Below are 27628 nucleotides of genomic sequence, written 5' to 3' on the forward strand. Positions count from 1 at the left end.
AAGAACGAGAGAATGAGGTAGAGAAAGAGAGAGAGAGAGAGAGATAGAGATGACAAGATATCACTTGGGGGATATACTCCTCTGAAACTATGTCTGGCTTCATAGAATCCCTCTCTTACATAAGTCTTGGAGGAGATGTGTCAAGAGACAAAATATGTTAAAACTCATTCAAGACGTTTGCTTTTCTGTCCTCTCCTGCCCCTAACCTTATTATTTTAATAAACTAAATCCCAGAGCAATTATCACAGAAGCACATGTAGGATTATCCATGGAGAACATTCAAGTGATTACTAAACATGTCACAATCATACAACCACATACTATATATACCAATTGCTACTGAGATTGTGAGTGCGATAACTCTTTGACACTAACATCCTCCTGGCTTTCAGCAAATAAAGTGATAGTTTGCCAACATTTTGCATCACCTTGCTTAATATCAACACTGTTACAAGCTAAGACATGAGCCAGCAGAACCGCGCTGTTTTTTTTTTTAATGACGAAATATAGTGTACTATGCTTCGAATTTCTGTATCAAATAACACAGAGCTCAGTGAATACACGCAAGTCCTTTGCTGCACGCAGTTGCCTTCATTTACAATTACAAAAACTGTATGTGGCAGCTTGTTTAGCGGCCGTTTACAACGCTATATCTGAATAAGCCTTTACACAGTAGAATACTTAAATATATCAAAAACAGTAATGTAAGAGACCCAAAACCTTTGAGACATACATGATACTTTTCATACATTGTACAGGACAGCAATTTTTGAAGAAAGAAATTTTTGTATACCACAAAAAGGCAGTGTTGCATCATCTTGTAATTAAATTCTTCTGTGGCATAAAACTTAAATGAATCTGAGTTGCACAAAATTTGCAAACAATATATCCAAGAATTCTAGCCTTGGAAACAACTTAAATTCAAAGAAGAAAGAAGCACATGATTCAGCCATTTTTCTAACGTAAAATCCCAAGGCATATTTCAGCTCTCCTTCAAATGTTTGCAATAATACAAATTCAAAAGTAATGTACATAAAAAAAAAAAAAAGTCAATGTGTACTTTTGTTAACCCTTTACAAATTGCACGTCATTTTCTCATCAGTTGTACTGAGGAATGAAATTAATATGGCCATCCTTTAAGAAAGTGACACACTTTTCTCACTAATTTGTTATCTTTCAAAACAAACAATATAATACATTTCAAATATGCTTTGCAGCTAACATAATATATTAATTAAAAACAAAAATATAACATTTACCATAGGTGCAGCACAAAACAAAACTGTTAATGTGTATTGCAATATCATCATAAAATCCCACAGTGAATGAAACATCATTATGAGGGATGACATGTTATAGTACAGAGTAGTAGAAACCCTGGATTAGTGGTCCACCAACACAACCCTGGTCAGTTATGCAGGGAGGAAAGACCCTAGGGTCACATTGATTCAGTTTGCTTTTACCCTCCCAGGCACAGGTGACCCCAAATACTTAATAATAAGAATAATAACAGGCTTCCATTATAACAGAGAAATTTGACTAGCCTACCTACTTTCTATTCCACTGATTCTTAGCCCTGATATTAAAAGGCAACATTTTTTATACCAAACCATCTGTTATAACAATGTTCTACTTTTTTATACAAACATACACAAAACTCGATCTCTGACCTATTTGTACTTTGGTACCTTCAGTAGAGCAATATGAAGCATGAGAGCCCTAAATGGTTCCGCCACAGATTCTTAACAGTGGATGGTACATCAAGGTTGGATATGGATACCCTCAGACAATTTCACCACTGACCTTTCACCACTGACCTTTCACCACTGACCTTTCACCCCTGACCTTCTATCACTTGGGTACCTTCAGAAGACTTGACCCCTGACCTACTTGTACTTTGGTACCCTCAATAGAGCTATACTAGATTCTAGCTGCCACACAGGTCCCAATGAAAATGATATCAAGGTTGCGCTTTGGACATTTGGTACTCTAAGGAGACTTGGCCCCTGTCCTAAATGTTCTTGGATACCCTCAATAGGGCTAGGTTCTAGCTGCCACACAGGTCCCAATGATATATCAAGGTTTTGCTTTAAACAGTTGGTACCTTAAGGAGACTTGACCCCTAATAACCTACATGTACTTTGATATCCTCTGGAGACATGACCCTGTGCTTTGATACCTTTGGAAAACTTGACCCCTGACCTACTTCTATTTGGGTACCCTCTGACGATCTGACCCCAACCTACTTGTGTTTTGGTACCTTAAGTAGAGCTACATACGACAGTGTAAAGAGGATAATCACGATGCATGAGAGAGCTACGTGATTCTGCCATAGATCCCAATTGGAGAATGATATATCCAGGTCAGCCAAGTACTCCTCTCCAGTAATACTGTGTAAGAAATAATTTTTAAACGATAAAGTAATTTTACAACATCATGCTCTGGCAACTATTGCTTCATAGTCAATGTCTAACACAATCCATTGTTGTTTTAACTCAACCCTGGACAAACATAACCCTAGCCCCTAAATCTCCAACCTTAAACCTATCTCATTACCAAATTTCAACTCAGGCCCTAACCTGAAAGCTCAGAGCAAATGTTGCCAGAATAAATAAGAGACTATCAATATCAACTTCATCATTTATTAGAAAATAAGAAAACTCTGAGCTGGTATGGGTTAACTTAACTCCCGCACAATGAATCAAGAAAGGATATAGAATCATTGACTTACCAAATGTCTGTTCCATTCCCTCTACAGAATGTGAGTCCTCTGAATTCGTTGATACTCAAAGCCTGTAATAAATGGTAAAAGATTGAATAAACATATTATGTTTGAAAGAAACAAAACAACTAAATTCTATGAAATTAACTTCATTTTCGTTCTTCCAATGGGCAAATCATTTGTCACCATTTATGCAAAGAATCAGCAAGTTTAGGGCTCTCAAAATTAGTTCAAATGTTTCATGTGCTTTATATGTTCCATGTAATGTATACCTAATTGTATACGTCTTGTGCAACCTCTCATTATGAAATTACGCTGTGTCATGGATCTTGGTTTGAATGATAACTTCTTTGTCCATTTTGTTAAGACTTTTGATTTGAGTATAGATGATACATACTCACCAAAACACACAACAACAGTAAAAACAGAAGAAACAGTAAAAAAAAAAATTATACAAAATTGGTGATCTTTATAAACGACACTCAAATTGATTTTTATTTCTTTCCCATGCACCAGTTACCCGCATACATCAATTATAATATCATGAATATATATAAAATATGTAGATAAGGGACACTTACATTGACAGAATATCGGATAATGCTGAAGTATTTGAGCCACTCCAGCCACACAAGAATAGAAGACGTATTGACAAGAACACCTGCAAATACCTGAAAAGAAAAGAAAAGACAGAAAGAAAGACCAGGGATGAAAGGAATAAATTATAAAAATTATATTTTATTTCTTTTCCAAAATAAAATTGAAATATTTCTACCAGAAAACAGTTTGGTCTCTTCATTGTTGTTATCCATCTCATCTGCACAACTATCTTTCCTCATAGTTCTATTATTCCTCTTCAATTTGATCTCCTCTTCCTCCATTATCTCATTCTATTTCTAGTTAGTTATTATTCAGTTGTTTACATTTCAAAATCCTCTACTGCTCTTGCATACATCTCTTTTTAATACATCTGTGATATATGCATATGTGGCTACTATTAGAATCTTACTTTCTAAACACTTACTTACTACAGAAGAGTTATATAAGCCATAATTTTACGCAAAGGTTATATTTATCGACTTCTGCTCTTCCAGAAACAGAAATGGGTAAAAGAAAGATACACAGATGAACAAAGTGAGAAAGAAGGTGTGAGCAAAGAGAAGAAATAAAGATAGAAAAGAGGAATAGACAGATTCGAGACAGGATATATAGAAGATAGAGGGACAGAGAGAAAGGAAATATAATACGGAAGAGAGAGAGAGAGAGAGATAGAGAGAGAGAAAGAGTGGGGGGGGGGGGGGGTAGGGGGTCCAGAATGCTATACTTACAAACATGATGATGTTGATAGCGGTAATAAAGTTGGTAGCTACGCTAACAATGCCGACCCTAATGGAAAGTAGAAACACCAGTCCAGTACCACAGAATGTAGTGAGCATCAATGTAAATAAGAAGATAAAGAATGCCCCCACTTCTGCACGGAATCCTGCAAACAGACAAGGAATGGAATACTTACGTCACTTTTTTTCTGTATCTGTCATAGAATTCATCTTATTTTATTTGTTCATTCATGTATTCTTTCTTTTTTAATTTATTCATTTATTTATTCATTTACATGTTTACCTATCTATCTATCTCACTATCTATCTACAGATAGATTTCAAATGTTTTTATTATCTATCTCTATACTATATACATATATATATATATATATATATATATATCGTCGGTGGGGTGACAAAACCTTATATCTCAAAAATCATGAATTTTCAGGAGAGCGAAGAAACTTTCCTGTCTCAACAAATTTAGTGCTGTGACGCCGTCCTTTCTTTTTAAAACTGGAATATTTATATGATTTTTAATGTCATTGAGTGGTATTCTCATAAGTTAAGCCGGGACTAAGTCCAGACTAAACAAGAATTTTAGTTCACACTTCTATGGAATATAAGGTTTCATCTTCCTCCTTCAATATTCATGACAAAGATAATCTACCAAAGACTTTTTGGAAATTCAGTTCATACTCATATTATCTTTTTCTTCCCATTTCATTGCAAAATTAATTTTTTTGAGACTTTTCATTGAAGGATTAAAATAATCTGTACAGGATAAATGAGTTAACAGGCGCTCCATAAAAGTGTGGACTAACTTAGTGCGCGCTAACTTAGTACGCGCTACCAGAATACCACCCAATGTTGAAATACAGTAAAATAATTGTTTTTATATTTGAAAGTGAGTTACGAGGTTTTTGCTTTTATCTACATTGAGACAAGAGTTTTTAGTTTTTATTCAAATTGAGATACAAGTTCTTACTTTCAACTCTGAATGAGTTACGAGGATTTGCATAGACTAACTTCGGTACTGTTAGGCCGTGTGTGAGTTACGAGGAAAAGGAATTACGTATCTTATGTTACGACGTTTTGTCAGTGCAGCTTCAAAGGGGGTTAAAGTTACGAGGTTTAGTTTAAGAGTGTTTGTGTGGAATTTGTGAAAACTGAGACAGGAGGCGTTACATGGATTTATCAGGTGGTGTCGTAGGCCATTAGGTACAAAATTATGCAAAAAAAATCAAAATCTCAAAAAATTGAGATACAAGGTTTTGTCACCCCACCGACGATATGTCTTCTTTACTCAGGGTAGCCTACTCATTGATATTGACAATAGTTTCCTTTCGGTCTTATAAACTCTTAAAATGCATTATGACTGATTTGAGTCGATTGCATTTTCTTTGTCTACAACTAAAATTAACATAAGAAAGAGTAAAAAAAATTTCCCAAAACTTAAGCTTTCGTTTGAGGCCTGTTTTCATGAACCGGCTGAGTTTTCACAAACTAAATTGCAAGGGTCAAGAAATAAAGAGAGCTTACCAATCATCCAGTAAAAGATAGTAACAAAAGCGATGGTTGGAATGACTCTCATTGGAATCAGATCACACAAAACCTTGGCGAAGAAATATGATGAGGTCCGATAGAAACCACTGCCTGACTCATGTCTGATGAATACATAAGTGAAAACAGATTAGACAATCATTTTGGAAAAAGAGGTGATATTTAGAGCTGACTTTCTTAACAACATGTCATTGTAGATACCATGACATATTACAAGGTAAAGTCAAATTTTGAAGCCCCATCTTACAAAGAGTGGCGACTGATCCAAATCAATTTAACTTGATTTGAGATTGATATCGATCACAACTCTGTTCATAAGTAAAACGCAATTGTAACTTTTTGTTTCACTTACAATCAATTCTAATGGACCGTAATTTTGTATAAGATCTGGCGGTGATGACAGAAAAGAAATTCTCACAAAATGATTCTTACAAAAGCAGTATTTAAAAGTAATATCTACTTCTGTAATATTTTAAGTACTTTACATCAACCAAATATTCATGGAATTGTCATTTTCAAATATTCAATTATCTAGAGAAGTTTATTTACTTTTATTTAAATAAATATGGCATATAAACTGACTTTAGGTAGCAGTTGTTTCAATTTATCGTCTGCTATTTTGTTGACTTCATGTATTTTATTCTCTTCTCAATTAAACATGTAAAAACAGCCCTGACTTTCTGTCAAAACAAGGATACCTAATCATAAAGAGCAAAAGAAATTTGATAGTTGGACGTTAAAAGATGGGAGTTGCTGCTACCTTGTTTGGCGTTCAAAAATAAGGGATAGAGCAACGTCGATCTGGTGCTGCTCAGTGGCTGCCGGGCTCACGATCAATTGGGCAAAAAGAATTTCCGTTTTGGTTTGATAAAATTTGGAGTGGACTTTAAAAGATTATTATTATTATTATTTTTATTATCATAAAACTCACATGAATATTTTGCGTTCAGCAATGAAGAGCTCCAACGCACCCATATTGCTGAAGACCATGAAGATACTAGCGAACAAGAAGGCCCCGGTCCTGGACAATAGAAAACATTGTACCAAAAATTTACAGAATAATTGATATACCCATCATTAAAGGTAATACAAAGTCTTGGAAATTTTGAAAATTGGGTGGATATAGTGATTCTTTACAATTTTGATATATTTGAATGCCCCTGTGGATGTATTATAAGCACTAGAAAATTTAGCCCCTAAAACACTTCTGCTTTCGAGAAAAATTGAATTGAATTTTGATAATTTCAAATAGCGCCTACGGCCGTACAATTGTAGCTGCGACCATGAAAATCTCAGAATATGTAGTTGTGATATATATTTTTAAGCGAGAAGAGCTAATCGGTCGATTCTAGACAAGAAGCATTGTTTTATAGCTTAATTAATATCTTGAACTTAAGAGGGAGCTATACAACATGAAGAGTTTATTATTTACAATTTCATAACGTTAGACTCGATTTCAACCGCGACAACGATCACTGAATATTTTAGGATTGCATATGCTTCCAATATGTTCATTTGAACCAAAATTTATGACCCCATACCAAAACTTTGTATTACCTTTAATCCAGGCCTTCTCAACTAGTTTATTAGAAGTGCCAAAATGAAAAGAATTTGTAATTGAAGCGCCATCCTATATAGTTGACTGTGCTGCGAGGGAGCGTAGCGACCGAGCCGAAAATGGGTGGGGTCATGGGGCAAAGCCCTAACGGGGGTAGCAGGGGGTGGGGCCCCCTGAAGCTGGTGGATCTAGGGCTTTTCAAAGGCCCAAATGGGGCATTTTCAACACCATTTCATTCCACAATATATAATCAATCATAATTTCTTATTGAAAAAAAAATAAGTACGATTCCTGGGTACAATTACACCGGAGGTATATTTATATGCATTTTTTGTGTGCAATAAACACGGGAAATGTCAAAATAAAGTGAAAATCAAACAAACAAAAACAAGTTGTTTCCAAAGATTGGCAATGTTAAAATTGGTATCCCATCGTAAGCTAATTGTTGTTTATACCTTAGGTTTAGATTTGTATAAAATGGTAAAATTTGGGGCTCAAATTCGACTGCAACTTCTTGATTTAGCTGAGTATTTAATTCTAAAATAAATATTTTCTTTCTTTCTGTTTTTTGTTTTGTTGATGCAACAGTCGCGCGCCACTCCGACTGACCGCAAGCGCCACAAGTGGCGCGCGCGCCGCCAGTTGAGAAGGCCTGCTTTAATCCAATAACGATATGAATCAAGGCAGCCATATTGCTGAAGATGATCAAGATACTAGCAAAGAAGAGGGCACCAGCCCTAAACAATACAAAACATTGTACCAAACTAACTACAGAATAATTGATGTGCCCATCATTAAGCCAATAACGAACATATATGAACTGATTATTAATAAGCTTAATAAGTCCAAACACATTGTTCAACATTTCAAGTTGGGCAAGATTTTACATCCAGAGCATTAAGGATGAAATGAACATATCTACAAGTAATACACTCTATACACACAAAATAAGTCCTACTGACCGCACAGTAAAACCTGCATAAACGACCATCTTTGTAACAACAAAAAAAGACCACCTGTCTATAAAGACCCCATTTTTATGTTTCCCTTGCCAATTGCTTCTCATAGGAACCTGTTCATAAAGTAAAGACCTGCCTATAAAGACCACTTTTCTGGCCACCCTTGAGTGGTCTTTGTATACAGGTTTCACTGTATTACCTGTTTTGAGTTCCGGATGGAAAGGAGGTGTCCACCTGGAAATACACAAAGCCCAACACAATCGCAAAGAAGGAGGACATGACGAACTGGGATTAACAAACAAAAAAAGAAATGTACAGAATAGCTAAGTTTGTAGGTAATGGTCTATTTCATGACTTGGGGGGGGGGGGGGGGGGGGAGGGGGTCAGAAATAAAAAAAAGAGTAGTTAAGTTTGTATGTAATGATCAATTCAATGACTGGGGGGGGGGGGGGCAGAAATAAAAAGAGAAGTTCAGTTTGTATGTAATGATCAATTCAATGACTGGGGGGGGGGCAGAAATAAAAAGAGGAGTTCAGTTTGTATGTAATGATCAATTCAATGACTGGGGGGGGGGGCAGAAATAAAAAGAGGAGTTCAGTTTGTATGTAATGATCAATTCAATGACTGGGGGGGGGGGGGAGAAATAAAAAGAGAAGTTTAGTTTGTATATATTGATAAATTCAATGACTGGGGGGGGGGGCAGAAATAAAAAGAGGAGTTTAGTTTGTATGTAATGATCAATTCAATGACTGGGGGGGGGGCAGAAATAAAAAGAGGAGTTCAGTTTGATCAATTCAATGACTGGGGGCCGGGGACAATGATGGATGAAGTATGTTGAGAATTGGGAGGAGTAAAAAAAGTAATTGATCATTCTTAGAGCATACAATACAAACAACAATAACCCCAGGTTGTTGTTGTTGTTGTGTGTCTTTTTTTTTGGGGGGGGGGGGGGGTTGGGGGAGGTTTGAAAACATGGTAAATTTACCTTCGTTAAGTGCCATCAAAACTGTACCTGTACTGATCTGTAATACATGTATTACAGATCAGTACAGCTTGTATAGTTATCAAAAGATATTCAGGATATTTAGGGGGTGGGGGCATGGGCAAGCACATTAATTAAATTATGACGGGTGGAAAACTACCCCCTTACAATTGATGCCCCTGTTATGGATTAGGCAGAGCTGATAGTAATGTAAGATAATTTAAGGCACTGAGAAATACCCCTACTTATAGAATAGCATTTCACTAATTTTCCCCCCCAATTTTTTCTGGCAATTTTCTTAAAGTAGTGCAGATCTAAAAAAATTATTGAGAATAATACATATTTATTTCACCCTACAAAGAGAATCACATAATTGTCTGAATATCAACATAAGTCTAAAACATACATGTTCTTTTCATTCTTAAGGTACCTTCACTGTTTCTATGAAACATACTTTATCAATATTTTTTCCAGTACTCGATATGATATTATAACATCAAATTCAAAGAAATTATAATCCACAAATAAAATCCCTTTTTTTGCAAAGTTGATATCTGAAAACCAACTACATGACTCCTTGGGGTGTTTCACAAATATACTAAGTTGAACCTATCTCTAAGTTGGAGATAGCAATTATGGAAAGCCGTAATGGCATCTATGAAAATATTTTGTAAAAGTTATTTTAAATTGCATAAAACGTTGATTCAAATCATCCATATTTTCTATCATCAAGGAGATTTCATGTTCTTGATGTGGAATATAAAGAGTCTAAAATACTTGAATTTTCGCTTCTGAATATATTTTATTTCAAGGCTACAAAAGGCTCTCCATAATGTTTAAGTCCAATTAACTTAGAGTTAAGTTTGACTTAGGATCTTTGTGAAACAACCCCGGTAATAAGTGTATGGGAATGAGATAATTCAGTAGTCGATCAATGGGTTCAAATTCTTGGTGTTCAGAAAAGACAAAAATTTATGTAGATATATTCAAAGAATAGAAAGTGTGTCGTCAAATTACCGGTACAACTGAAACTTGAATACTCCTTTTATAATTGATAGCGGCTCTCTTGGCTACCACAGTGACCTGTATGATACAAAAAACAAAAAAAATATTTCAATGAATTAGCTTTCATAATCGTCTTCCTAAAGTATAAGAAATGTATAAAATCATGATGTATGCTTGCATGAACACTCACAAATAATAATAATAATAATAGGCATTTCAATAGCACCGTCTAGCTAGAAATTCTATTCTGAGGCGCATATATTATTACCCTGGCTTTAGCCTAGCTAGCTGCCATTACAGCGCTCCAGCATTTCAAGGAATTAATTCATGCCAGGTACCCATTTACATCACCTGGGTTGAGTGTGGCAAATGTAGATCAATGTCTTGCCAAAGGACATTAATGCCATAAATCCTCCACAATCACTTTCTTACACAAGTGAATTCTAAACTTCAACCCTGGACGGTACCCAAGCTATACCTAACCCTAACCCTAATCAAAAACTCAATTGTAATGAATCAAAGCAACAGCCATTAAAGTAGTCCCCCCCCCCCCCAAAATCAAAAGTGTTTTGAATCGATGCAAAGTTCATATCATTGCGAAGGGGAAGCTTTACTGATCAAATATAACAACTTCCCTCTTCATCTCTAAAAAATGTTAATTTGAGATCCAGATTTTCTGCAATCAATCATGCGAGACACAGCTAGCCACATAGCATTTGACGCCTTCCCCTGATATCTATATGATTTTTCTGCAAATTATTAATGTTTTTAGGAAAAAATCTTTCCATCCATATGTAATTTGTCCATAAATATCAGTTGTCGTGAATTTTCTTCGGGTGACTATACTTAAAAGAAAGTGTCGCTGTAGAATTGAATTCTGGAGATTGTCAGGACAAATGTCATCAAAACAAAGCCATCATAATCATGTTGCTGACAGATGTTGTAAGAATAAATGTTGTTTAAGCAAACTTTGCCAGAACACATTGTTGCTAATGAGGCAACATTCAGATCATCAGTACTAACCTGAGTAAAGAATCCTGTTGCATAATCATAGTCTGGTAGACCGACTATCCCGGGGTTGTTATCATGTAGCTTGATAATCTCTGCTGCTTTCTCTTCCACTTCACGATGGAAACGAGACGTCTTGTAGGACTGTGTAAGGTTTGTTGATGCGGTGGATGTGGTATTGTTCATCTCGGTGCTAATTCTGCCCTCTTCTACAGGGTTTGGAAACAGAGAAGCCAAAGTCAAAATGATACACCACAGTGGTACATTATAATACAGCAAAATGAAACTGTTCTTGAATAGCACATGAGTCAAGTCAATAAATTACAATACCATGAATTAATCTGCCAAATACATCTTTGAGACAAAGACAGTTGATATATCAGTGTTACAGAATACCGGCACACCCATTTTTGGACTACCAAAGAACATGTACCCCAAGGGCAACTACCCCGGCCCCCCCCCCCTCCTAACATTCACCCCACAGAATACCTCTCCCTCCCAACCATATAGGTGTTATATATATGTGCATATTTATATTAAAAAGGTGTTATCTATATAGGCATCATTTTTCAAAGAAGGGCTAGGGCTTGGAGGATAGGCTTCAGGTTTCAGGTATGGCTGGAGGGTTACATAGAGCTGGGTCCAGGGTTAAACTTAAGAACTCGCCTCGTAAGGGAAACTGACTCCAGAGCAATTTTTGCCAACTGTTGCACACATGTATGTTGTACAATCCAGAATAGATCGTGACTGCAGTAATGATTTATTATTTAGCTTCTGCTTATATTATCTGATTTCAAGTTTCGGTTCATTCTTGATATCTGCAAGACGAAAAGGTTTACTGTTTCTTTTTTCGTTGCTATTGTTCGATTTTGTTGTACCAATCATCTCTTAAGTAATGACTTAACTTGCTTTTAAATTAACTTGGCGTATTCATATCCATCTATATGTATGCATTTATTTGTCTGTCGGACATACCAAGTTTGATGGATGAATTGCTTTCAGGATCTTGTTCTATAGAGGGCGCTGCAGTAGCATTCTTCATAATCACGTCGAGAAAGAAATCAGGAGGATTGTTGTGGGCTTCACACTCAAAACCTGCCAAAGAAATGTAAAGTAAAACATATTTATTATTGGTTTCAACATACCATACATTTCCCACATTCCATGAGCTTTAAGAACATGCAACAAACTGCACTTTTCTCACACATACTGGCCTACCAGTATCTATAATAACAATAATAATTATACATTTATAGAGCGCAGAAACTATCCAACATTAAGTATATATTCAACTCCGCTACAAGAGCTCTTGATATGCTTAGATTTACAGTTAATTGAAAAGTTTGGCAGTTCAAGCTAGACTCAGACTCCAGCATACAAATATAATAAAATATGTGTCTGATCAGTTATTCTAACTGTATCATTTCTGATGGCTTAGGATTAGGAGTTACTTATGACTTTCTTTGATTTATCCACTGCAAATTTTCACTAATTCAGTAGTTCATTCAGTTGTATCACTTCTAACCGTTCCACTGCTGTAGGCCTAGCTGCCAACATTTTGATAAAGCATATATTTTGGGGTAAAGGAAAGCTTTATGGTTAGTTACCAATAGAGGAGAAGTAGTCCATGGAATCTTGGGCCGGACCATGGTAGACTGTCTCTCCTTTGGACAACAGATGGAGTGTGTCAAAGAGACGAAAGATGGTAAACCTTGGCTGATGGATGGAGAAGATGATAGCACGCCCTTGCTTGGATAATCTGAGAAAGTGGAGGCACATAAATGATTAATGCATACTTAATTGATTAAAATTTGCTTTGCATCACAAGTTTGAATAAGTGATCTCTTTTTTAAAAATCTGTCTGTCTGTCTGACTCTCTGTCTCTATATCTGTCTCTCTCTCTGTCTCTCTCTGTCTCTCTCTCTCTCTCTCTCTCTCTCTCCCTCTTTCTGTGATATATCCATAGATTCTAAAGAAAATATAAAAACCTGTTGAATGAAATTTTTTTTACAAATTTCCAGTAACAAGACTGAATATAACATATTAAAGAGGCTGTAGCATGGCAAATACTGGTTAACGCCATCTACGACTACTTTTGGACAACTGCACATAAACGAATGGACTTGATTAACTGGGTCAGTGCATGCTAGCATTATCATCACCACCATCATCATCATACGACTGTACATACATGGCAAGCTGATTCATGACAGTATACGCAGTGTTAGCATCCAGACCAGTTGTAGGTTCATCAAGGAACAGAACAGTTGGTCCAATAACAAGCTCCATACCGATGTTGGTTCGTTTACGCTCTCCTCCCGAAACACCACGTATGAACATAGACCCAATCTGTAATGAAGTCAAAGATGAAGACAGGATAATTAAAGGGGCGATTCTTTTAACCTCTTTCATTGATGCATGAACAAGGTTTAAAGGCTGTCTGATATAAGAAGATTGATGTATATTTATATGCTTTTCAGTTGCAACACTATATAATTCTGCACCCGAGACAATATTGTCCCATATCATCACTATCATCCTCCACTAATTACTTGTTTAAATGTAAGGATAGTGTGACTAACTTTTTCTAATTAATATCATTTCATTCTGTTGTTTAAATCAACACAAATTACCTGATAACCAGACACAGTACACCATATCTCTTATAATGATTTTTTCCCCCACTATAATTATCACACTTCCTAAAGTACTAGTGTACATGGCCTATGGACATGTATGTACTGCTTAGAAAATTCAAAATCATCATAGGCACGAATCTGAAAATGAAGTGGAGCTTACAATGCTTTGGACCTGATTGCACAATGCTGAACGATTGCACACATTAGATGAGATCTACAAAAGGGACAATAGTCTGTTTGGAATGTGTTGCGTTATATTTCTACAAAGGGAGGTCAGGGTCAAATGTAAGATGACGTCAGCTCTAGATGAGGTGCAGATTTTCTAGCTAGGAATCTACTGAACCACACGCTCCAGGGTTATTATTACAGGAAGTATTAATCAACTGAAAGCAATAAGACTACAGAGCATATGATATGAATATGTCTACCATATGTGACCCTACAGCTTACCAATATAATCAAAGTCTCAAATTATCAAACAAGGGAGCAAATGTGGAAAAGGGGAACAGTATTATTTCCCTAAACAAACTTTATTGATTGCTCTTGTCATGGAAAATTATCTCCCATTCTCCTACGACGCCAGATCCGATCGTTCTCCCTCGATCTGTTCTTCTTCCTTCTTTTCTTGCTCTCTCTCTCTCTCCCCCATTGGATCCCTCCCCCTTCCCGCTCCTCCTCCCTCCCTCTCTCTATCTATTTCCCCCTCTCCCCCTGATCCCTCCCCTCCCTCTGATCCCTCCCTCTGATCCCTCCCTTAGTCCCTCCTCCTCCCTCCATCTTTTTATATCCCCCTCTCCCCCTCTCCATCTATCTCACCCTCTCCCCTTGCCCCGCCTATCCCTCCCTGAATTTCTTCTCCTCCTCCCCTCTTTTTCTCTGCATCTCCGCAATTTCAAATCGTTATTTGTTGTTGATGTTTTATTAAAAGTGGCACAAGGTATTTAGAAGAAATGGTGGTTAAAACAATATGTTCAAGATTGAAAAAATTATTGATGAAAACAAACCTCAATTTGATGATCTCTCTTCTAGCTGTAACCCCTAATATTTACCTAAATTCCACAGCCAATAAAACATAATTTGCAAGGAAGCACAGCTATCTTGGCATCTCAATTATTAGTTGATGAGAACAAAATCTCAATCCCTACTGTTTATACCCCTCTTATAGTTCATCAAACCTTTAGAACTAATTATTACCCGTATCTGACATCTGAGCAGTGGTTTAAAAAAAATCATATTATACTTGTTTGTAATCCTAAAAGAGCTATAATCAGTAAATATGAGACCATATTACCCTTTCATGAAAAAGCCTATGGACTTTACGTGTTAAGAAAGCAGGAAATATAGTCTCATATTCATCGCGCCGTATTATGTCATTTTCATTGCGCATCTATTATGCGTACGAGAACCTGTGCACTTTGCGCGCACTCTATTGTGACGTATTAATCACACCAAAGGCACACACTGTTTGCAGTGTATCGAAAATTTTGTCAAGCACTGGATGCACAGTGCTAGCTGGTTTGACAAAGTTTTTTCAGTTCTATGAGATTGTCATGTATGTATTTGCTCTAGATGTCTGATTTGGATAATAATAACAATATTGACTGGCTTAACTTTTGGGAGATACCACATATATTGCCCTCACAAGACCCATATTGCCCTCGTCTTTGACTCGGGGCAATATGAATCTAGTTTTGGAAATATTATGTGGTATCTCCTCAAGGCCAGTCCATACCCACTATTAAATGAAGTATCCCTGCAAATATTCAATTTATCCTCACAATCATTCCTTCTCTTTTTCTTCTTCTATCAATCCATCTTTCCCCCCCTCTCTCTCTCTCTCTCTCTCTCTCTCTTCTGTCATGTTTTCATAACTTCACTACTCACCTTTGTATCCTTGCAGTCATCCAGACCAAGCACATGAATGACTTCATCCACGCGTTCTTTCTTCTCCTTCAGAGATACCGTAGAGGGCAGACGGAGGGCAGCAGAGAAAGCAAGATTCTCTCTCACCGTCAAGGTTCCCATGACGACATCATCCTAAGTGAACACAAAAATGAGATACTGGGTAAAAGCTTACTACCACTGAGACAATTAGGTAATACAAGATCATTGAAATCAAATCTAAATGATATATGATAATAATAATAATGGGTTCTTGTATAGCGCTCATATCTGTCAGATTTGAAACTCCTGGCCCTCCATATTTATTACCCTAGCTGGCTTTAGCCATTACGGCTCTCTAGCATTTCAAAAAATTAATTCCTGCCAGGTACCCACTTAAATCACCTGGGTCAAATGTGGCAAATGTAGATTAAAGTCTTGCCAATTGACAATGTCATCTCATGATTAGTAAGGAAATTTGATTGACAACAATCCAACTTATTATAAATATGTTAGCAGAAAACTATTCGAATACAACATTCAGCCTCTAACAAATGAAGCAAAGTACGTTAAAGGTAATACAAGGTTTGGGTAAGGGGTCATGAATTTGGTTATGCGATCCTTCAATATTCAGTGATCGTTGTCGCGGTTGAAATCGAGTCTAATGTGATGAAATTATAAATAATAAACTTTTAATGTTGTATAGCTCCCTCTCAAGGTCAAGATAATTAAGTTAGCTATAAAACAATGTTTCTTGACTATCGACTGATTGGCTATTCCCCGTTTGGAAATTATATATCACAACTACATATTATGAGATTTTCATGGTTGCAGCTACCATTGTTTGGCCGTAGGCGCTATTTGAAATTCATCAAAATTTACCGGGAGCACCGGTAAATTTGTATTATTCAAATTTCTCGAAAGCAGAAGTGTTTAGGGGCTAAATTTTCTAGTGCTTATAATACATCCACAGGGGCATCCAAATATATGAATATTGTAAAGAATCACTATCCACCCAATTTTCAGAATTTCCCAAAACTTTGTATTACCTTTAAACCACATTTCACAACAAAAAGTCAAAATACAAACTATTTCACTTGTTATATGTGTGATTCCTCGCTTTCACATAGAAAACTTAAGCAAAAACTAAAGAAGAATCCAAATCTGCAAAAATAATGTGTAAATCCTTCTAACTTAATGCACTTCAAATACAATATACATAAAGACTGAGGAAATAATTCTGAACGAAATTCATCTCTTTATTATTTTGGTATACACATATAAAATCCTTGATGAAAAATGACCTGGTGTGAACAGTACCTGAAGAACATATCCAGAGCAGCACTTGAAGTTTCTTGGCAGGTCATTCCCATTAATCAAGACTTCTCCTCTCACTCCGCTCTTCTCTTTTCTGCCAGCCAGGATGTCTAGTAAACTAAACAAATTTAAAACTGAGAATTAAAAAAAAATAGTCATTCATGTAAATTATAGGTATTCTAATAAAATGCAAAAAGTTAAAAAGAAGGGTACTTGCCTCGCGCTTGAACTGTAGGAATATACGAGTCTTAATATTATTGGGAAAGGATGTTAACTGAAGTACTTTTTTTTTTTTTTTTTTTTAAATTTTGTTTTAAATTTTGTTTTAATTTTCATTTTTAATTTTGTTTAAATAAAAATATGAGGGCACTGCAAGAGCAACATTGACATTGGAACTATGATACAGTGAAACCTGCTTTAGCGACCACCTGCCTATAAAGACCATTATTCTTGTCTCCCTTGAGTGATCTTTATATACAGGTTTCCCTGTAGTAGCAAGGGGGTAAGGTTTGAAGAAAGCATTGTTTAAGGCAACCATTAACTGGCTGTTTTCTAGGCTGTTTCAGCCTTCTGCACAGAGGAAGAGAGAAAGCTCACAAATTATTTTATTCATCTTTATTTTAAATCAACCTTCCCCTTTCATTTTTATTCCTTGCTTAATTGCCATCCTTGACCTTCATAAGTTAAAGTCAATATTGAAGGGATGGAGATCTAATTATCTGTCTATTGATCCTTCATCGTAGTTCAGCTAATTAAAAGTCAGCCTAATGTGCAGTACATGTATACCAGCACCTGCAAATATAATAATAATATTCATGGTTATTTATACTGCGCTATTCATAAGAAGTACCGTATGGCTTAATACAATGTCAGAAACATATAGGAAAAAGACACACACAAACTAGCTCTGTGGAAAAAGGATGGGTCTTCAGTTTTTTTTAAAATGGAGTATGGTATATTATTCCAGATTTTAGAAGTATTTACACTATATTGTTTATTAGCAGTGGAGAGAGCAAAATTACAAGTCTACAAGTTTCAATTATACTGTAGATTGAAGATTTCTGTATCATTAAATGAATCTTTTCATGCAAAATAATTGAGATTTTTTAACGTGTGTTTTTTTGTTATTGTTTTGGGGGCGCTTTTTTTATTGCTTGCTTGTTTGTTTGTTTGAAATAAATGAATACTTCCAAACTGCTATATACAATGTATGGGCACCAAGATGGGACCAAGATGGGACCAAGATGGGACCAGCTTATGCATGCCTCTTCGTTGGGCACATCGAGGAGCAAATGCTACAGAATTATCAACATCCTAAACCGGTTCTCCTGAAGCGTTACATCGACGATTACGTAGGCGTGTTCACGAGCACTAGAGACGAACTAGAGAGGTTCATCCAGTACGTGAATAGTTATCATCGATCACTGCGTTTCACTCATGACATCTCAGATGAGTCTATAACATTTCTCGATGTTACAGTCAGTGTGGAGGGTGACACTCTTGCGACTGATATTCACTACAAACCTACGGACTCGCATTCATATCTCAGGTTCGACTCTTGTCATCCCCCATCATGTAAGAAGGCCATCCCCTTTTCACAATTTCTGAGACTAAGACGAATTTGCAGCGACGACACTAATTTCAAGTCAAGAGCGAAGGAGATGAGAACTTTCTTCTCTGACAGAGGCTATCCCGACAAGATCGTCGAAGGGGGAATGATGAAGGCTAGCCGAATCACACAACATGACGCTCTGACTAAGAGACGTAAGGATTCTAATTCCCGCACCTCTCTTGTACTCACGTACAACCATACATCTCAGCGAATTGCTAAGGCCGTACGTGAAAACATCAACATCCTCCGGGCTGACGAGACGACTCTTAGTGTATTTGGGGCCAACCCATTCATCACGGCGTACCGGAGGGGGAAGAACATCAAAAACGAACTTGTCTGCTCAAGACTTCCCAGTCAGATACCCCACAGCATCACTAATCCTGGTACCACTCGGTGTAAGCGTCCTCGTTGCAAGACCTGCGCCCATGTCTCATCCCATGATGTGGTGGGCCCCAGAGGAACTTGGCATATCAGAGGAGAATTCACATGTACCACCACTAATGTCATTTACGGATTGACATGTACCCGCTGTTCCATGGTGTACATCGGGGAGACAAAGAGACGCCTAGCCGATAGAATCACGGAGCATCTGCGTTCCATATGCCTGAAGACAGCCGGACTACCTGTAGCTCACCACTTCAACATCGGAGATCATAATGCTGATGACCTTCAAGTATGTGTGCTGAAATCTTGCCGAGATGAGAAAGAAAGGAAGCTGATGGAGGAGAGGATAATCTTCAAACTTGGCACTCTCCACCCAGACGGGATGAACGCCACTTTCAGATCTTTCCCTAACTCACACTGAACTTTGTTGAACTTTAATATTTTTATTACGTCATAATGCTTTTTCAATTGCTTATTTTTCTTTCTGTGCGCCTCTTCTTTTCCTTTTCTTTTGCTTTCCGCGTATCTCCCCTGGAGATACGCTCTTCTAACGCTCCCTATATTTCTAATTTTCTCCTATTTTCTCACGTCACAATGGTCCAACTTTTGAGCTTTGTGACGTTTCTCTATCTCTTTTTCTCTTCTTTCGCGTACTCTCACGCGCCTTTGCATCTTGACTACCAAGCGTCGCCTATATATTTTTGATTTTGTATATTGTTTTTCATGCTTGAATCACTTCGATAAAGGGCTATGCCCGAAACGTCAGTGGAATATTCACTTCTCCGGTGTTTTTATTTATCTACCTTGTGTCCTATTCATTTTATGCACCGACGCAAAACCATTTATTTTTACATTATATATATATATATATATATATATATATACAGTGAAAGTACAAAATGGATAGACAATGTGGAATGGTTGAAAACAAAACAATGCAAAAACTTGCACAAGCTCATCATATTCTTACGTTACAAAAAGTTCTGAATATAGGAGTCCTTGTGCCTTTTTTTAAATTGCTTCAGCAATAATTTCTTTTTGATCAATATCCTTCAATATCCAAATGCTATACCTTGATTCAACCCCAACCTCAAACCTAACTGCAACCCTATATTTACCAATCTTTGGCATTAAAGCCCTTTGCAATTGCTACTTGGCATATAACTCAGTGAAACTCTGTGACGACACTTATTGCTTTCATAACAATTTAAGCAGGAAACCCACTCAGTATATTGCCCCATTGCATAAGATTATATTTTTTTTAATTTTGACCTGATTTTAGAGCAGACTTCAGTACACATTATATGAACTTTATTCCACAGCGATAAAGTGTATGCTTGTATGAAGCCATTGTATGGAAAGTTTGTTAACCTTGAACAATTGAAGCCCAGCCTTGCAATCATCCTCCTTTACAAAGTTCTGACAATTATGATCTCTCGTACCTGTGACCTACTTCTTCTTTACAAAAGTTCCAATCAAGCAAAACTCAGGAGTCTTTGTACTTTATGTCATACAAACACCTACCTCTGTAGCAATATATAAAACGATCACTATCAAAATCATAGGCATGTAACAGTTATCCATATAACAAACTGGTTCATATTTCATATTGCCCACAAATCTTAGTGGCATAGTAGGGGTTTAAAAAAAAAAGGGTTTCAGAACTTGCATGAATGCAATAATCTTTAGTTTATTTTTGGTTTTCCCAGCCAATTTTCGCAACTTTGCCAATCTGATTCAGAACGTTCAGATTTGCATTGAGTTTAAACTCATTGTGATGACGATTACAGGAATTTAGATGTAGGTTATGAGCATAGAATTCAAGGAGAATATACTGGTGTAGAACATTGGGCCGGACCAATACTATACTATAGAATATACTGGTATATGAGTGTGTGTGTGTTATCAGATTTTACTCAAACTTTTTTTGATTGGTTTGTCTGATTTTTCTGCTTCTATTGAAAGTAAGTTATTTTTTTGGAGTGGACTTGCCCTTTCAGCTAACCCCTTCCTAATAAAATTACAAATAATCAGGTGGGCTGTATATAATACAGAACACCTTATGTTTTCGTTAGAATATTTTTCTTATTTTGACCCACTTTTTTGTTAGCAGGATAACTTGAAAATGGCTCAATCAATTGCCTTGAAATTTGGCACACATATTTATTGGCATGAGGAAAGAGCACAGTAAGGTTTTCAACCTTGACCTTGACTGAAAACGTTATCTAGGCGCCATTTTGTGAAAATCAACATATGATCATATCTTCATAACGGAAAGTTTTTTCTCATTCATATTTATCATGATCAACGTCAATATCAGTCCGGTCAATTTCAGGTCCAAAAACGCGCGCGTACGCCATTATTAGCAATGGCATTTTATAAAGAGTCGCGCGCACGCGCGTTTTCGTTTGTCACGGCCGAACGCAAAATAATTCCTCCCGGGTATCTTTTGACACAGTATTCCTCATATTTTTCCGAACAATTTGATACAATGTTTATCTCCTTACGACCATTATTAAGGGAATGAGCGTCCGTTCAAGATAAATGTCTGTGTGCGCGAACTCTTGTAATACATAGCATATATGGGCAACAACATGCCTATATAAAACCCTTATGGCTCTTTGGAATGGACGGGAACCCTCAATTTTTGTTCATATTCGGATAGAGTATGAGTGGGAGATGTGATTTCATGTCTCATTTGGCCATTAAGTATATCGTGTCATCATCATATTGACCTTGGAACTCAAAATACGAATTTGCATATTATGACGTCAGCATATTTATGGAAAAATTGATTGTATCTCTGTAAATATTTATTGAATCTCTTCCTAATGTTGATATCTTGTAGTTGAGGCGATTGTCTACAAGATCACTGCACATTATTTTTCATTTTGATGACGTCATCATAGTGAAAATTGCGATTAAAGCTAACTGGACAGATTTTCTTAATTTGCGTGTTAAGCCTATGGGAGGTGCCAATTTCGTTCAAATCATGGATCTACATGACATTAATCTTTGAGCCCTATCTAGCTCATTTGTGCTCTATGTTCTCCCAAATTTTGGTATGTTATAGCTGAGACTATGGGCTATAAAAGTTGTGCCTTTTGTGTTTTAATCAGATGGTGGGATCATGTCAACATTTTCAATTGAATGTTAAATTTGCAAATTCTGTAGAACATTGTAGAAATTATGCATATGTCATATGTTTGTCCTATTTGTGAAATTTAAACGTTAGCAATTTTAAAATGCTCAAAATCACTTTTTAATCAAAACAGAGTATGTTCTAGGCCATTTAAAGCATTTCGAAAATTATGAATGCTCGTTTTTGCGTGTAACGCCATTACACAACAAAGAAACGCTATTTTTTTTCTTTCATGATATTTTATAACGGAATGCGCGACCGTTTAAGATAAATGGCCGTGCGCACGGGAACATGTAATACATAGCATATATGGGCAAAAACATGCCTATACAAAATCCATTATAGCTCTTTAGAATGAACCTTGACCTTCAATTTTTTTCATAATTAGATAAGAGTATGAGTTGGAGATATGATTCCATGTCTAATTTGGCCATTAAGTGTATCATGACATCATCATAATGGCCTTGGAACTCAAAATACGAATATGCATTTTATGAAGTCAGCATATTATTTTATGTAAAATTGATTGTATCTCTTTAAATATTGATCGATTTTCTTCCAAATTTCGTTATGTTGTAGCTAAGACAATTTTCTACAAGCTTAGTTGTCACTATTTTTCATATTGATCACGTCATCATAGTGGAAATTACGATTAAAGGGCACATATCAGAAATTGCTTAAGTTGCGTGGTATGCCTATGGAAGGTGAATTTCGTTCACATCATTAATCTACATGACATTGTTTTTTAGCAGTATCTCGCTTATTTTTGCTCTATTTTGTGTCAAATTTTAGTAGACCAGCCCACCTATACTTGTTCCAAACAAGTATTATATGTCTAGTTAAATCTCTTTTTTAAATGCAGCTGAAAAAAAAATCAATTGGAAGATGTGGTTGAAAAGGACCAACCTACTTGGCCTCCCCCTCACCCCCGCCCCCTTGCCCCCTCCTTCTGCCCCCTCCCTCAAAATAACAATTATACTACTAATAATGTCAAACTTTTGACTACAATTGGGGTACTTACGATGTTTTACCGCTTCCAGTAGGTCCCATGATGGCATTCATACCTGCTTCAAAGACTCCTCTGAAATGAAAATAACAGTTGGGAAAAAAAAATTAATTCTATTACACAGCATTGTATTCTTCTATTCTAGGGAAGACCCAAGGGTCACAGCTTGCATTGAGTTTAATATCAACTACTTTAAAGTGTGCCAATCACCTATATCAAAACACCTGTGTACAGCTAGAATGTATAAAATCACAATTGAAAAAATAAAAAACTTTGACATGCATTATGTGGGCTAATGGATTTAAAAGGAGAATGAAGAAATAAAGAATAGAATATTACCCTGCAGGCCCTATTTTATGTGGACGTGTGCAGATATGTTGAGTAGGCAACTCCCAAGGCACTTTTATGTTAACACAGAGTGTAATAAACTAAAAATATCTCTTAACAGATTACTTGAAGCTCATATTTTTAATATTACCACATGATAGAACTTAAAGGTATTACAAAGTTTTGGTATGTGGTCATGAATTTTGTTCAAATGAACATATTGGAAGCATATACGATCCTACAATATTCAGTGATCGTTGTTGCAGTTGAAATCAAGTCTAAAGTTATGAAATTGTAAATAATTAACTCTTTATGATGTATAGCTCCCTCTCAAGGTCAAGATATTTAATTAAGCTATAAAAAAATGTTTCTGGACTAAAATCGACCAATTAGCTCTTCCCGTTTGGAGATTATATATCTCAACTAAATATTCTGAGATTTTCATGGTCGCAGCTACCATTGTACGGCCGTAGGCGCTATTTGAAATTTATCAAAATTTACCGGGAGCACTGGTAAATTTTTATATTCAATTTTTCTCGAAAGCAGAAGGGTTTTAGGAGCTAAAATTTCTTGTGCTTATAATACATCCACAGGGGCATCCAAATATATCAAAATTGTAAAAAATCACTATTCACCCAATTTTCAAAATTTCCCAAAATTTTGTATTACCTTTAACTAACATACAGATTCTCACAGAGAAAATCATTTTTGGGGTGATACATGCAGGTATACACTCTGATCATCTCCTGTCCTCAAGATCAATTACTTACGTGACTCCTTTCAAGATGAGCTTTTCCTGAGCTTTCTTGCATCTCTGCCCAACATTTACCATGTATTGAAGATTGTGACAGGAGATTGTAGATGCCTGGGACAGTGAAATATTCTGAATAAAATGAAGAAGTAAAAGAAAAAAGAAAATATAATGCTCATGTGGCACTATAATATGATAATAACAACTTTATTTTTTTTAAAGTGGAGAGCAATATAGCTCTAGAAAGCTCCTAAAGAGCTTGGTTTGAAAAACAATGAACTACAGAAAAAGCACAATCTTAAAACTCTTTGTGTTATTTTTAGTTATTTTCTGACAATTTGTATCCATACATACATTTGCAAATATCTTCTGAACAAAGAAAACAAATCGACCTATTCCCATGACACTCTTTCTAATGAGATTTCCCAAAAAACAAGTGCATTTTTAAATCACTGGATGGATACATCTATATTAGCTCCATTTACAATGCAAGCAAAAATCATTGATTTGTTTTCACATTTCAGTGTTTCGTCTAAACTTAAAGGCCTACTGCACTACTTGTAGCTACTTGCGCCCTCTATATAACAAACAATGCCTAATCAGTGACCATTGGTCCCCCATGATCCTCTTTTTCTTATGTTAACAGAGAGCTGAGTTGATGAGATAACCACCTGTCCAGTGACCTTGCAGGGCGGTCTAATCCCTCCTGTAAGCTACGGCAGATAAGCTTTAAGTCATTTTGTAATAGTTGGAACAAATGGAAAAGGGAAAGTAACATTACGGAGACATTACAGATTCAGCCAATTTGAAGACCCCAAACGTATTGTGATTACAACTTTCAAAAATGTATATCTTTCCCATTTTTTATCTTATTTCATTCATTTTCATTTTCTCTTATCTTTCTATTTTCAAGGGATCCAATAAGCATTAAGAGCTGATAATTTATTGTCCCAGTGTGTCCTTTCAGAAATATCAGTGTTTAGAACCACCATTTTTAACTCAACTTAGTATCTTAAGTTTTTTCTTCTTTTTCTTTCTATATCAAATCTCCTATGCCTTAAACTCATCTTTCCCCCTTGCTCTTTTCCACGTTCGTCTTCTCCCACCCATTCCTCCATCAATTTTTATACCTCCACTGGGTTTCTTACCTCGCTTTCCCCTCTTATTGCTTAATTCTGTTATCATACCTTTCTTCCTTTCATCTACAGAATAAACCCCTTTTCCCCTTCTTTCTTCACTCTATTCCACTGGGCTATCCATTTTCTTTTCATTGCAGGAATTATAATGAATAGATTTTCAATGCCTTTCCACAGAACAAAACCAACAAAAGCGGTGACTGCAATCAGGCCAAAATATAAACAAGTTAAAATAACAGTTGCATTCATAAGCGTCCAAGAAAGTTTTAAAACATATCCCATTATCCTGTGAGTATTTACAAACCAATTTTCAAAACTGGACTTGCAGCTACAAATGTTTGAATTAGCTGTGATTTATTTAGATATACTTATACCATAACCATGGAGTATGGTCCAAGCTTATAAATACATTGAAAAAAGGGGGGGGGGGGTATAAATGCACACATGTTTACAGGGCATGAAAACTGCCTAATCATGGCTTCTTTGTGACTATAATGGCTTTCCTCTTTTCATCATCGTAAAGAATGTCAGTTATGACCTTGGGGGTACTAGACGGTTTCGTTCTGAAGTTCGTTGAGTGGAAATGTTCAGTGAACTGCATGATTCGTCAATTTTTGATGTTTTGTAACTTACATTGTAGGCATACAGTAACTAAAATACAGTTTGTCTTTTAGTCAATTTATTGTAAAAATCAAACCATACAATGTAGATTTTCAATGATTTTCTGAAATGAAATGAAATCCTTCAATCACAAAGAAAAGCTGAAACACAACAGATTGATCCACATGTAGTGATATGTACATGTACATGCAGAATATTTGTTTTCACTTTATTTGTATGTTGCACATCTAACCTCTTTTCTCCCTCTCCCTCTCCCTCCCCTCCCCCCCCCCCCCCCCCCCCCCCCCCCCCCCCCCCTCTCTCTCTCTCTCTCTCTCTCTCTCTCCGCCCCCTCCAGTTATTCCTCCGAGTCTGAGACTATATGTACTTCTTGCTCCATGGACTGCCGACGAAGTTGACAAATATCAGTTTTATTAAAGAATTCCCCATAGACAGTCCATACCATAATACATTCCATTCCATGAGACGGAATAGTATGTAGACCTAGGCCCTAGATCAATTATCTATCGAGGGATGTATGGAATAGACTCAGATATTGATTGCTTGACGTCTGCTGAGACTAGATCCCTAGACTAGTAAGATTATTTATACAGAGAAAGTACTTGTAGCCACATTCACACTTACTGTAGGGGTCTACATTCATTTTCACACTTTCCTGTAATATTAATGTAGATTTTTCTAGGCCTACATTTATCTAGCCTAGCTTCATACAAAACCCTGAGACTTTCTAGAATCCCTTCAACGAGACAAATTTACATTCAACAAAATGACCATACAACAACCACAATTACCAAGATTGCAAGTCCGTCATTGAATCATAAGTAAACACATCCGCAGTAACCCACAGCATTACCAGCGAAACACACACGGCGCCCCATATCCGCCGTGCGCATTGTCTCACAAAACACACACAACAAGAGTGAAAGGGGTTTTATTTAGCTCGGCTCCGCATCAGCATAAACAGATATAAAGCCGTCGTAGTGCAGGTTCTCGTCTTTGTCTTAAAAATAATGGTTTGCAGGAAATTGCAGCATACTTACCGAGTCTTGTGCCATGATTGAAGACAACGATGTCAACTGCTAAGACTAAGACTAGAGTACAGAAACACTTCTCTATCTTCTGTAGATCTATCACATATCATATCAATCACAAACGTAAAAGAGCATAATTCGATCGTCTGGCCGGTTGTGTAACTAGCGCGCTCGCTAGCGAATACGTACCGTACCATGGCCAGTTACCGCCCCCCTGTTGGCTTATTAGACACAACGGCCGTCTTCCATCGCCCGAGTTTCTACGGTGCGCAATGAAGGCGTGCGACTAACTTGCCTATAGCAGCATACACGTTGTAAGGAACATGTGCACGAAATATGGTACACTGTCGATCGCCCATTTAACGGAGATACGCGAATGACGTCACTGTGCAGCAGTCAGCTATGCGCTTATTTAGGTGTGAATCAACCTTTTTAAAAAACATCAAGTTCCTATTCAAAACGATCAGAAAAAAAATATGGTGGAAATTTTACTTTTTTTTAAAGAGATATGGAAGTTTAAATTCCTGATGTTTTACCTGAGCAAATTTCTTGCGAAAATTATTATTTATAAAAAAGTTATCGAGGCTTGAACTCGGCCATGTCGCCCTGTGATGCCCCTGCCCTATTTCCGCCCACTCAAACACACGCGCTAGGGGGGTAGTGAG

General features: G+C 36.6%; 1 protein-coding gene across 3 annotated transcripts; it reads right to left on the minus strand.

Moving 5' to 3' along the window:
- Positions 1–504: 504 nt before the first annotated feature.
- On the minus strand, positions 505–27628 carry LOC584842 (ATP-binding cassette sub-family G member 2). 3 transcript variants are annotated; one of them, XR_004063107.1, is made up of 18 exons: positions 26973–27146; positions 24195–24307; positions 23113–23172; positions 16957–17071; positions 15640–15792; positions 13308–13465; positions 12724–12875; positions 12092–12211; positions 11132–11325; positions 10121–10186; positions 8321–8406; positions 6536–6625; positions 5584–5708; positions 4051–4205; positions 3304–3393; positions 2732–2793; positions 1846–2390; positions 505–1803 (listed from the first exon to the last, which is right to left on the minus strand). XR_004063107.1 is itself a non-coding variant. In XM_030979959.1 (17 exons), exons 2-17 carry the CDS (start codon positions 24254–24256, stop codon positions 2243–2245), a joined length of 1836 nt encoding a protein of 611 aa, XP_030835819.1. In that variant the 5' UTR covers positions 24257–24307; positions 27153–27628; the 3' UTR covers positions 1832–2242. The 3 variants fall into 3 exon arrangements, 2 of the variants coding, with proteins under 2 accessions (XP_030835819.1, XP_030835818.1); XM_030979959.1 differs by lacking the exons at positions 505–1803; positions 26973–27146 and adding an exon at positions 27153–27628 and having other exon boundaries at positions 1832–2390; XM_030979958.1 differs by lacking the exon at positions 505–1803 and having other exon boundaries at positions 1832–2390.

Source organism: Strongylocentrotus purpuratus, unplaced genomic scaffold, assembly GCF_000002235.5.
Source record: "Strongylocentrotus purpuratus isolate Spur 01 unplaced genomic scaffold, Spur_5.0 spur5_scaffold_10, whole genome shotgun sequence".
Taxonomy (NCBI): domain Eukaryota; kingdom Metazoa; phylum Echinodermata; class Echinoidea; order Camarodonta; family Strongylocentrotidae; genus Strongylocentrotus; species Strongylocentrotus purpuratus.

Coding starts and splice junctions, on each gene's coding strand:
- LOC584842 (XM_030979958.1), bottom strand. Junction 12,212..12,723: donor GGACTACTTCTCCTCTATTG/GTAACTAACCAT, acceptor TTTCTTTGGCAG/GTTTTGAGTGTGAAGCCCAC. Junction 6,626..8,320: donor CCATCCGGAACTCAAAACAG/GTAATACAGTGA, acceptor TCTATTGTCCAG/GACCGGGGCCTTCTTGTTCG.